Genomic DNA, 13578 nt, shown 5'->3' on the forward strand with positions numbered 1-13578 from the left:
AACTCCATGACCTACACAGCTGAAGAGCTACAAATGTACAAGTAAGTTCTTAGCTACTAACTTGGCAATATTTAGACCTTTGAAGAACCTCGCTATGTCCTGGTCAGATGACTGCCATGGCAATCCTCTTGCTCGGATAACAGCATTGTCATCCACAAGTTCCATCTTGCTGCTGCAGGCACAGAAAGAAGAAGTAATGCAGAGACATCTGCCTCTAGTATCTGCCACACACTACCCTGTCTGCTTGTCATTTGTACTCCAGGCACAGGCTTCTGTCCCTGCTCCATGTCTGCTGGATGACCCTGCCAAGGCAGTGAGGCCCAAGTGCCACCACTATCCAAAGACACACAGCAACTGAAAGCCACTCTACAAGTCTCTCCAAGGGAAAGTTTGCTTTGTTAAGCTGCCCCTTTCCAAGTTCCCCTTTCCTGCTTTACCACATTTGCTCTTTGAGCTGTCATTTCTTTAATCATATTCCCAGTTTACTTTCCTCTCTTGACATCATTTGGGCTTATCCATTATCTGAAGAGGGTTACAGGTATAAAAATCAAGTACTTGCTGTTCTAATCTAGCTAGGTAGAAATTGAAGCAGAGCAATTAGATGTAAGAGATGAGTGCTTATTTCTACTATGACAGTGTGTAAGAACCAGTCACAAGCCAAGACCAAATCTGTGCAGGGCTGTACTCAGCACACACAGGACTCTGGCCCGAAGAGCCTTAACGTTGCAGGTTCGGGCCATCACTGTGCTACTAATATAGATAAAGGCTACATTGGCTGCTTAGCATGGGAATAGCTTAGCCACAGAAAGCCAGGTTTAACTGGTCATTACCACAGTCTTTTGTTCTCTTATTTCTTGAAAGTGACAAGTACAACAAAACATTCACAGCTACCTAAGCCTGCCTTTCTGGCTATTTCAAGAGCAGCTTTTTTTTTGCATGGAAGAGCTTATATGATTGATTAAGTAGATGAAGTGTTGTTCAGCAGTAGAGGACTCCTCACACAAAAGGGCTATGGTATGCCTGAATGGTCATGTTTCTCACTCACATTTTAATTTCTCAGGTGGCCTTTCTGTAGTTGTCTGTCTCAAACTGTTCCCCCTTGCCTCCTAGTTCTGTACTTCTCATTTTCTAAAATAAAATGTGAATCTTCCACCTCATCCCAGAATTTTGTTAGTGAAAAGGAAAAAGCTTAGAACAATGCTGAACATAGCCCCAGAGCTAATCTCTCTGGAAAGTTCTGCCAATGTTGCATTTTTTCTTACTTCTTTTGCTTCAAAAGTATAAGCATCATCTACCATTATGACAGATCCTTAATCTGAAAGAGGGAAGTAAGTGTTTGTGCAAGATGGGAATATAAATAAGGTCAGTTTAACACCATTATCTTGTGATATTGCACAGGGATCCTCAAGAAAACCACTGAGAAAAATCTGAGAAAGTTTATACCTAGAAAAAGAACAGTTAAATTTAAAAAAAACCCAAAAACTAAGCAGACAACAAAAGCAGATAAAGCTTTATGTTTAAAACATATTTGGGAATAAGAATCACCACAGTTTAAACAACTGAGTGGTAGCACTGTATTTCTGGCACAATATCTTTATGAAAGTGTTTCTTCACTACTAAAAAAAAAATAATAAAAAAAGTGTATATGCAGTACCTGTGTAGTAAATTGCAGGAAGAGTGCAAGAATTAGTAACTAATAGGGTTATTTCTGAAACATTGCTTACATTCTTTGTTAATAGCACAACACACTCAGCACCCATTATAAGCACTTATTAGCAGAACACAGAACTATCAGCAGCTAACAGGCAACACTGAAGCCTAACAAGAAAACATGCTTGTACCTGATCATAGATTCCTTTCCCACTTCAAGGATCTAATCAATTCCCATGGCAGTGGGAAGGTAAATAAAAATAATGGTAACAGCTATTTTCAGGTTAGGAATAGAGAGAAGTACAGCTTATCTAAACAGTAACTTTAAACAAAAGGTAGTGGGGGTTAAAACATGTGCAACAAGAAGAGGGAGGAAGTACTTACCAAGGCCCACTTTCAAATTTGTAGTTCACTCTTTCTGGATCTGAAAATCGGTGATCTATGAAATACAGCACAAGTTATTTCCTATTTTGTCAACATACAGGACAGGCAACAAAACCAAAGGAACAGAGAAAACACGTTCATCACAATCACTTACTGTGTGGTTCAGATAATAATGTTAAAATAATATTCCCCATATCTTCAACTTGAGAGGCTCCATAGGGAAACGCTGGACTGTTCTTGTCAAGATTTAAATCTTTATGCTGGAGTTAAGTCAATCATCACCAAACAGATTTCTAATTGGTTTCCTGCTAGGGCAACACACTCTCATGTTATCCTTGATAGTATGTTGCTTCTCAGGGGAAGATTTAATCCATTTTCCTGCTGGGATACATTAGCTGCTCTGCCTTGGCCTCTAGCTACTGCCACCTGTGGGAGTGTGAGGTCACTCCAGAAAGTGTCTGTGAGCATGGCACCCCACAATAAGGACATATATAATTCATGGACAAATTAAATATATGTTTGACAGATACACTTCTGCATGTGTAAGAGACCGAAGCCCTGTCCTGTTTAATTAACATTCTCTTTAATTTTTAGGGACAAATTTGGGGAAGGAGAAGCAATCAATCAACTAAAAGCTCCAGAAAGAGAGGGATATACCACATGCTTTTCAACCAAGTAAGTGCCAAAGTAGAATCAGTATCATACCACTTCAACAAAATTAATTAATGACACCTCATCTAAATGTTGCCTATTAGAAGTTATAACCCAAGTTTTGTGCCGTTGCACAGAAGCATTTTGAGAACCTGGTTAGAGTACACCACTCATGTATTTTGTCAAGAGGTAAAACAGAGCCCCACAACCCACAGATTCAGTCTGAAGGATTTTGGAAATGACTGCAATATAGAGCAGGAAGCCTCCTATCCTAGAAAGACAGGCCATAGAAAGACCAAAAATCCCCCCACATTCATAAAGGGAGGCTGATTTAAGTTGCATACACCATCATTTTTCAGACAACTTTAAACAGAGTTGACTATGGTATTTCCTGCTTTCCATCATATTTGCCCCTCTCCAACACCAGGCTACAGGACTGTAAGATTACTTGCAACCCTACTCCATTATTTATGAAGCAAATTTTTAAAAAGGTCTTTTTCACTCATTTTCTTTGAGGACTGAAGGGTAAAAAAACATAATCAAGAACAGAACAAGAAATAAGGAAATCTGGGAATAAACATTGCATTTTTACTTGCCTTATCAGTTTGCATCAAGACTTCAGAGCAAAAATGAGAGATTCTTAAACAAGACCCATCCATACAGGAAGGTGCAGTAATACAACACATTGAAAACAGTCAAGTGCACCAATTATTTGCCCACATTCCCCCCAGACCACATTAACACATTTCAAATGCTCCAGTCTGCACTATATGATGCTCAAAAGTTGCTTCACAGTCCAAGATAACTTTCCTCTTAAGACGAAACCTGGTTTCTCCACCTAGAGCTGAGCAACATTTGAGTTGTCAGATGCCTAAATGAAGTGCAGGAAACAGAAGAGTTTCTGTTAGAAACAAACACCTCACAGCAGCTTTGTTGTATCATCATCAGGTGAGCCAGCACGAATTTCTCTGTGAGCTAAAGTCTTCCCTATTATTTGTAGGATGATTGCAAGTCAGTTCTACAAAAAAAAATTTTTTTAAATTGTTTAACAGTTGTCTTGTTGAAAGATGAAAAATAACTCCAATTGAATTAATGCATTCCTCTTCCACAGCAAGGAAAGCTGCTGTGCCAACACAATACACTTGAAGCTAATTTGATTTTGAGGTTTTGTTAGTTTTAAGTGTGCATGGAAGTATGGAATGTGAGAGGATGATGCTTAGTCTTAGAAGAACATTTGAAGCTTAAGTGTATTATGATAGTTCAAAAAACAGAATACTTAAACCAGTGATTCCTCCCCTCCAACTGCTTGACTATAAATAGCTTGCTAGTCACTGCCTTTACCCTCCCCCTCCTGGTACCTTCTTTGGGATAAAGTACTAGGAACATTAAATAGTTTTCTTAAAAACCAAGCCAAAAATCCTGAGCAACCCCAAAGCATGGTTTAAGAGATTACAACTATTTGTGACAACAAAAAATTTCTTCATCACAGTCTCTCCTAAGCTTTAAACTCAAGCTCACCTCCTCCTCCTCTGCCCCTGGGAAAGGGGGGTTGGAAAGAAAAATAACCCACAAACAGCCTCCCTCACAGAGAGGGTGCCTAAGCAGCACCACACAGATGTTTCTGGGCACCTTGTGTATCAGAGTAGAGTAGTGCTTCTCCTCCCTTTCCTGACACCATTCCCCCTGTAGCATCTAGCAGCTCTGCACTGGGCTTATGCAGAGCCTCTGCTGTTCATACAGGGAACCAGAAGCTGTTTATGGTGCTGGTGTTGGAACCCTGGTCTTTCCTGACCAATTTTTATGAAGATTTTGGAAATGTGTTTCCTCTGTCAAAAATCAAGAGAAATTGGGCAGGAGTTTCAATAGCTATTCCAGCAGGGGACATGCATACACATGTGCTTGGCTGTTAGACTGCGCTGTCAGAACTGAAAAGACATTTCAATATTTCCTTTGTGCTGAGCCAAAGATCCCTACAAGTGATCAGCATTCAGACAGGGGAATGCAGCAGTGTGAAAGGGCTAGGAATCTGAAGAGAGGCCATCACACAAGGAAAACAAACAACTACCCCACCCCACAATAATTTTCTTTGGTGAAAATGTTTTCTGAAGACACTGATCCATGGGAGAAATAGTTCCTAAAAATGCTCTAGTGCTAAGAGAAGCTAGTACCAGTTGTCAGACACAGGGAGTCAGTTGTGCCAAACTCTAGAGTAATACAAACACAGAGGAGGGGAAGAAGAAAGTAATCAATATTTTTGCAGGCATAACCTCACACCTTCACCTGTGATTAGTTAAAAGCTTTTAGGCAAGATTGGAGAAGAAAACTGATAGTTTTCTGCACATGTAAAGAGCATGTTAATACTACTAAGTGAAAATCTGTACTCTAATGAACTAGATTGACTGCACAGAGGTAGACTCCTATGGACAGGGGCACTAGAAATTATGGTACTTGGGAAAAAATATTAATGAAATAGTCTATAACACTCACCACTTGTTCTATAATGGGATAGGAGACCACACATGTGTCTCTGTACATTTATATTAAGAAGATGCCTCTCCTGGCAACTGGAGAAAGACAATTGCAGTGGATAATCCAATTTCACATTTAAAGAAGTGTTAGAAACCAGACCTGGCTGTCTAAAGCTACTACATGCAGTAGCATCTACATGTATGTTCTTAATTAAACAACAGATAGTCCCAAATAAGGCAGGATGGGAAACAAGGAACTACCTAACCTTGGTGTGCAGTTATTGTACCACCTCCTGCAACACTCAGCAAATTAAAGGGAGCAGGAAGGAAGACATTCTATATTAGGGTTGCCTCTCTAATACGGAAGAAATTTCTAAATCATTTCCTCAGATTCGTGACCACAGCTTCACTCACTGCCAGTGCCCTCCAAGACTCATTCCTTCCCACTGTCTCTTAACTCCTTTCTTATTGAATGACTAACTTAACCTGAGATGACATGAAACAGCATTGCCATTTTGCGCTACACTGATCCTTTCCCCTTTGCTCTGTTTCTTATTTAAGTTCCTTCAGACAGAAGATTACATCTTTCTACATAATGCTTTGCATAAAGATAATATAATATTACCCAGTTCCTGAGTACTATCACAGGAGATACAAATAGCAAATCCAAGATTCTCAGCTAATACCCAAATACGGGCTTTTTATTGCCAGAGTTAAGCACTATTGGTAATAATTGTGCTCCATGTTATTGTTTCCAAGACACCCAGGTAAAAAAAACAAAAACAAATCAAACAATTAAGCCCCAACAAACCAAATTTCAGTACTACAATATCCAGCACATCAAACAAGCTGTTCTGAAGTGTCTCTGAGTTTCTACTGACAACACTGACAGATACTCCTAGTAAGAAGTTATTCTCACAAATCCAGTTCAGAAGTGAGTGGAGCAAACCAGATACTGGAGGAAGCAAGAGCTACTTGCCATTTAATGGCTTCTGCACACCCAATCTCGAGGCAAAGGATGAGTCTTCTGCAAATCTAATACGAATAGTCATGCAAGCTTTATTCACTCCACCCTGAAGGCACTCACAAGGTGAAAACTGGCTCAGCAAGCTTTGCAAATCAAGAAGTGCAGCAAGTATGGGAGGTAGAGGGTGCAAGAACAACCCTGCTCCTTTTGTATGCTTACACATTAAAAAAAAAAAAAAAAAAAAAAAAATCAACAGACCCAAGTTCTTTTCTCTGCTGGAACATGATCCCTTCTCTCAAGTTTTGTTACTCAAAATTTCTCATAATTGTCCTGCTGTCATTACACTTACACAATTCTGACAAAGTCTGCCAGAAAACTGTCTCATACACAAGAACTGTTTTGACACCATGAGTTAGGCAGCAGTAGCGCTCAGAGATAATTACAACTAGTCTCAGTTCTGCCTTGGTCCCTTGAATTTCACAGTATCTTAAACATTGCTTTACCTTGAACTAAAAGAAATCAGCGGCTGTTTGTACATGAAATGTATAACTTCTTGTGGGGGTTGGGAGTAAAGATTTGTAAAGCTTTCACCTGAGCTCTTGGGTTTGGCATGGTTTCATTGCTGCACACAAATTTCAAGCAGCCTCCTGAGAGAGTAAGTCCACAGTACATTCTAAAGGAAGAATAACCCAGCGAGTTATTCAGTCTATTATCTCTATGCTCTTTTTCAAGATTGTGCTTGCCTTGTCTGCAGGAAATACATAGCCAAGCACCAACAATCCAGTGTGCTGTATACTGAAATATATGTCTGGAATTGACTGTGCAGTAGGAAGTCATCTCCCCTGACAGCTGGGAACAGTAATATACATTCCCCATTTGTCTGTAATTTGTTGTTTAATCAAAAGTGACCCATCAAAACAAAAGCTTTTGAAGACTTTAATAACTTAAATGACTGTAGATTAATAGCCAGCTTTCTCCTAACTATTTCATATCATAAAAGTTTCCTCTTACTCATCACAACCAGCTTACGCACAGAAAAATGGAGAGGTAAGTACATGAAGGGATGTGCCCAAAAGTCATTCTACTCCTGCTTCTACCAGTCTGTAAAGGCAGGTCTCTTGAACATGTAATCAGCACCTTAGCGCCATACTTAAACATTCTGTCCTCATCAAATGCTAATGTATCTGGCACAGTATAGTTTCTGTGGCCGAAATCATGGAAGACTCCCCTCATACACCCTCTTTAGCTATAAGGCCAAGAAACTGCACTTTCTACAAGAATAAAAAGAGCTTGGTGAGATTCTATGACCTAATATGCAGCTTCATTTCAACCTACTGCACTTGTTTCTGATTTGGTTTTGTGTCCCTCACCCCAGCATACCCACACATGAAGGAAAAAAACTGAACAACTCTGCACACAACTTTTGGAAATAGTCTTTAGACTCAGCACCTGTTTAAGCAGTCTTTTTATCCCAAACATCACATACATGCCCATGGTCTCCAGGTGCAAATAACCTGTACAGCTTCTGACACAGAGGAGATGAAGTTGATACATTTCAGCAAGTAAGGAGAAAGAAAATTATCATATTTGTCAATGAAAGAAGAACAAAAATTGTTTTACCCTTTTTGGTCTCCACATTCTCAGCTCCCACACAATAATATAGAGACAGTTGATTTCAGCCATGTTGCATAAACATAGCAAGTCTACAAATAAGAGCCTCAGCAGTTACAAAACAAGATAACCCACAAAAATTAATATAAGACCAGAATGCAGTTAGGTTTATATACCTTAAAAAGCATGTCTTATCCAGACCTCAGACTCAAGCTGAGTGCATTTGGATAGACTGACTAGGAACCTCCAGGAACTTGGAGAAAACATTATTGGCAACTGCCAAAACTACTCTCAGGCAGCATGACTCTAGGGACTTCCTGACAGTCAGGTAACACAGGGTGGTCTGCCCCCCTCTCCCAGCAGGCGGGGAGCACACAGTCCATCACCATGCCTTAGCTGACCAGTGACGCTCCAGGTAGCTACAGCCATACAACTCCTTCCACAGTGGAAGGACATAACCCAAATAGTCACATAAGGAGAAACCAAGGGCAACTCTCTGAAACAGCTGAAGTCATTCATTGTCTTTAATTTCACCAGATCGTGTCAAAGCATTCCCTAAACAAGGTATTAAGTTTTTAACCATAACTTTAAGAAGTCTCCATCATCCAGTTTCTATGCACCACAACATTTCATTTCTATGTAAAGATTCAGATTCCTACTCTAAGTGTACTGCTTTCCATCAAAGTAGGGAGAGAAGTAATTTTTACCCCTTCACTAGCAGAGATTAATCTTAATTTGCAGATAACAAAGCAGAGCAGAATGGTTAAACACAAAAAACCACCCCACATGTGTATTTTATGCCCCTGACAGGTACAAAGACCAGGGAATACTAGTCCTGCAGTGAAAGGCCAAAATAATTCTGAAGCCGCAGACATCAGCTCTTAATGGCAACTACTCTATGGACACAATAAGCAAGTCAGAGGAAAAGTTAATAAAGACAATAGCAGCAACATCAACCACCAATAACAAACCTCTCAAATTCCTTTATTCCTCCTTGATACCCGAATTTCGTGACCACTACTTCAATAGCTCAGTAATTCTGTGTCCAAGAACATGTTTGGGATGAGGACCGAAGCATGCAGCAAGAGGGGAGACTGCCAGGGAAGGAAGGAAGAAGGCACGGCCAAATCACAGCTTCAGCTTTCAAGCTCAGACTAGGAAAGAGCCAGATAGGATGGGGTTACAGACCATTTCAGACTATTCAGAAGGTAATTTTAGACATCCCTATCACTGAAAATGGAAACATACTACTGGCTGCATCTTGGTGCCAGCCAAGCCTCACCCTGTGAGGTGCAGCATGTGCACCTTCTAGGAGACTGAATACCACATGTGCCAACAGCATCCCTGCCTTAGGTTCATTCCTGTGTTACAGATTCACTACAAGGTCACTTCAAGAATAACCATTTCCTCTCATGAAAATTAAGGTGGTCTCCCAACATTTGCTCCTGCCTAAAAATAAAATAAAAATCTAACTGATGCAATGAAACTCAAACCTCAAACTTTTATATTACAATTCACAACAGCAATTTGAAAAAATGTGCTGGTTACACTAAACTGTGAAGTTTAAAGAGAGACAACTATAAAGGTAGTAAAGAAAACATACAGAAGTCAAGAAGAAATACAGGATTTTCTCCATGGCAACATTCACCCTCATACATTTTTATCTTTATCTTTGTGAGAAAACTCAGTGCAGCTCCGAGTTACTCATTAAAGTTATACCACCCCTAAACATGTGTTGCAAGCATTACTCATGCACCTCTGTCCTAAAATTCAGCCAAGGCTATAACAGCAGCAGAGATACAGTCACTGTTAAAAGGATACATTCTGTCATGGCTGCAACATCGAGTTTGCTAACTTCAGGTGAGCCAGGGCAACACTTCTTGAACTCTTTCCGCAAGTCAAAAAACGAGTAGAAGCATTCAGGCAGTAAAATATTCTGTAAAAGGAACAAAGTAACCACTGTCAGTGTGAGTTTAATCTACTTTGTGTCTAGATACCGAGCTTTCTAACAATTTCTGTAGAATACCTAGGAAGCACAAAACGCCTTTGCTGAGAGAAACTCACATAGCTCTTCTTAGCCAGATAAGTATGTTCATAAACTTTTTTGCCTAAACAGCTTTCTCTTTATATTGTTTAATAAGAGAAATATGCTTTTGCACTGCCAGAGAAACATTTGCCATTATTAGTAGCGCTTCAAATCCAATACATATGTAGCAGAGCAAATACCTCCTATTGCAACATTTATCATCAACTCTTGATTGCAATTTTAACTGTATAAAGCCAGAGGGTAGTCAGTTCAGTCTGTAAAACCAACCAAACTTTGCAAGACTAGCAGATATTTTAATTTATAGAAAAGGCTGTTTTCAGAGAATAGTCACACTTCAAATATTTATTCCCAACAAACAAAAAACAACAAAAAAAATCTGACTGTGCAGATGAGGGCTTGGCATGGTGCAGAGCTTGTCAGCCTATGCATGGTAACTGCTTTAACTGCAGCATATAAAGCCAGAAGCAAATTATGTAGCCCACCAGGAGTCAATGAAACCCTTCTTGCCTCACCACTACATCTACCACATGCTTTTAATTTTTGGGGGAGTGGAAAGGAGAAGACATGGAAAAGTCTTGGGGGTAGCTGTTGAAACCAGTGCAAGCTATTCACCCCAGACAGAATACTTCATATTCCTTTTGGCTGTTTGCTGCCTGCAAGACATGTAAGGCCCTTCTGGGATATAAGAACTACTTAGCATTGGCATTATAACAGATAGCAGGCTGTGTGAAAGCCCATTTAGGGAGCCCAAAGAAGGAAGTGTAGGCTCTAAAACAAGTTCTGCTTTGAAAACATTACAGCTTATCTTAGCATATGGACAGGTGTATTAAGCAAACGATATTCTTTAAAGACTTATGAAAATGCAGATGGGCTTGCCAACATTTCCTGCTCTAGTTTTAGCATGATTTTCTTCCTTGATGTGAAATGAAGTTCCATACTTCATTTATGTTCTTTTGGAATGGCTGATGTTAATTCATTCTCTGAATACCAGGAGTTGCTAGATGGGTTCAGAATGGATATCTTAGGCAGAAATCACTAGGCTTTTGAAAAGATATATATTTCTATCTGGATTTTAGTGATCCCACACTCTGATCCCTGCATTAGGGTATTCATTAAAAAACTTTTACAAGTCTCATAAGCATCTGGTCTACTTAATCTACAGGCAGCACAGAACGAATGTCAAATGGACAATTCTTAACAAAACAGCAACAGAAGATTTTGATGAACACTTGATTCCTGTCTGTGATCTTGTAATGATACAGATAAAGGGTGCCTAACATCAAACCAGCTTAAATAATTGTAAGATGTGCTCCTTCTTTTATCCACATAGTTTAAATGGATGACAAGTTTTACTTTATTAGCCAAGAAGAAAGTCTTAATCTGTTTCCATGTTTTCTCATAATATATATCATAGAAGACAAGTTACATATGTAAGAACTGTCCCTTCACTGTGAATCATGCTCACTGGTTCTCTTCTAAGCCTTCAAAGCCATAAATACTTAAAGCACAAACAAGTATTACAACCAAGCTCATTCAGTATCACTTTTGGAACAGCACCAACTTGCAGCAGTGTCCCTTCAAAGATGAAGCAGCAAATTGCACAGAAGTCAGATACAATGAGAGGAGCAGAACAGCTCAGTTACAGAGCAATGCATGTTCATACCAAACCACAAAATGAGGTGTTATTAATATTGAGCCAGTTATTTCAGAACTAGAGAGACTCACATGTTGCTGCAACCCTATCACTAACAAAAAGCAGGCAGGACTTCACAACACTGTTAGTGATTTGGCAACTCTGAAGCTATAGAAAACTCTAGACTATGGGACTAATCATCACTCATAGCCTGCCTGAAACTACTGTTCAGCTCCTTACAAATACAAGCACCGCCCTCGGAGCATCAGCTGAATACATAAAGATTGAAAGTTGCTGTAGCTAAGCATGAATGTAAAATTTCAAAAGACAGTTTATGATTAAGGTGGTTAATTATTTAGCAACAATCCCAAATCCCATCTGTTAACCCTATAGGAGCTACAAGTACTGTCAATACATTGCTCCTTTCTCAAACATTTAAGAGCATCTTCCTTCTGATTTAACTTAAAAAGGCATCTCAAGGCTACATAAGGACAGGGCACTGCATATGCCTTCCACACAGACAGGCTCTTTAGCCTGGTAAGCACATTAACATATGAGTGATATTTGTGCTATGGTTGTGTGGAGGTATGCTCATACTAAAGAGAAGTTGATTTGTTTTGCAAGAAATTGTAAAAAACACATTAAGAGTCAAACAAGCTACAACTACATACCTTTTTGGAAGCTTCAGGGTGAAGAACCTGCCTAATGTGCAACTGTCCATCAGTACAGAAACAGAAAGAAGTACCCACACCAATGTTCAGCTCATTGCTCACGGACTGATTAAACTGTTGGCAGGAACAAGACATACATGTTACAAAGATCAGAGTGGCTCCACTAGGCAGTGTCATCAGTTGATAACATGTTACTCCTGGGCAGCCGGAATATGGAGCTGGAATTCCTTTCCATACAAGCCTACTCCTTCACTTCTGTAGATTTGTTTCTTACTAACTAAGAACATATTAGCTTCCATGATAAATATCTTCGGAAGGAAACCACCCCTTTTCCCCCTTCTAATGAGATATGGCTACACAGACAGCCCACATCACAGAAAAAAATCCTTTTCAATACTTGCAAGAGCACTGCAATGAGACAGAGCTGATTGCAGAGAGCTGAGGCAGTAGTGGGGCAGAAGAGCTTTTCAGACTGGGCACTTAAGCATGTCAAAAAGAAGACATGCTTTCATCCCTACCCTTATTGGGAATCACACACACCTGCTCATTACTCTAGAGGATTCAGCATCATCACCTTCCCAGGACTGATGAGCACAAGTCTTAACAGGGCCTGCCACCGCCTAGCCTTTTCAGGGGACACCTAAGGCTGGCTTCTTCCAACACTTCCCACCTCCAGCTGGGACTCATTCAGGGTCCAGCCTGGCAGGAGAGCAGAGCAGGGAAATAGCTGACCCTAAACTTCCTCTCTTGGGTTTCAGTTCCTCCCAAGGCAAATAAGCAAAAGGCAAGGGAGAAATGCCCACAAAGCCCTACACATATAGGCTTCCTGACCCACACATGTGGTGCTCCTGTGCCAGGCTCCTCTGCTCTGATGGTGGGGATAAGCAGAGGATGATACCACCTCTACCCCATGGGGGAACTCCCAAAGGAAACCAGCACTTAGCAGCCAGTTATGGGGTGTCACCTGTCTCAGTGCCTGCTCCAGCGGTGGAGCCAGTGCCAGGCTCTCCACATCCACTTGGGTGATGTCCTGGCACTCAGCCGTCAGCTCTGTGTGGTCAGGCCGGACCAGCACGTCATGCAGGCGCCCCAGCTCCAGAGAAAGCAGAGGAGGGGGTGAGTCAGCTCTCCCGGCTAGAGATCCCCACCTGCAGCACCAGCCCCTACCCTCCACCAGAGCTTGCTCCAGCCTGGGGCACCCGTTACCAGCCCAGCACCGAGACCGCCCTGCCCGCATCCAGCATGGCAGGCGCCAAGGGGAGCAGCAGGTCGGGGTGCTCCCCCGTCGGGTGAAAGTACCTCCTTACTCCTCAGGTCGACCACTTTCCACAGGAGTTGGAGCAGCTCTCGCTCGTCTGAGCCCAACCTTGCCCCGTTGGTGCCCGCCGTGGTCACGAAGAGAATCACCAGGTAGTCGGGAGACGCCGTCATGGTGCCACCGAGCCAGCAGAAAGGATCAAAAGGAGAGAAAGAAAAAGGAGGAATGAAAGGAGGGG

At 41.0% G+C, this 13578-nt stretch overlaps 1 protein-coding gene across 1 annotated transcript in view; it reads right to left on the reverse strand.

Moving 5' to 3' along the window:
* The window catches only part of ESRP1 (epithelial splicing regulatory protein 1), a 34973-nt gene extending 21401 nt beyond the window's left edge, over window positions 1–13572 (reverse strand). Inside the window, 7 exon segments of the mRNA XM_017730393.1 lie at window positions 62–172; window positions 2035–2089; window positions 2189–2287; window positions 9553–9667; window positions 12083–12196; window positions 13047–13175; window positions 13382–13572. Coding sequence (XP_017585882.1) covers window positions 62–172; window positions 2035–2089; window positions 2189–2287; window positions 9553–9667; window positions 12083–12196; window positions 13047–13175; window positions 13382–13513 — 755 coding nt within the window. The 5' untranslated portion in view covers window positions 13514–13572.
* Window positions 13573–13578: the final 6 nt, after the last annotated feature.

Source organism: Corvus brachyrhynchos, unplaced genomic scaffold, assembly GCF_000691975.1.
Source record: "Corvus brachyrhynchos isolate BGI_N302 unplaced genomic scaffold, ASM69197v1 scaffold302, whole genome shotgun sequence".
Taxonomy (NCBI): domain Eukaryota; kingdom Metazoa; phylum Chordata; class Aves; order Passeriformes; family Corvidae; genus Corvus; species Corvus brachyrhynchos.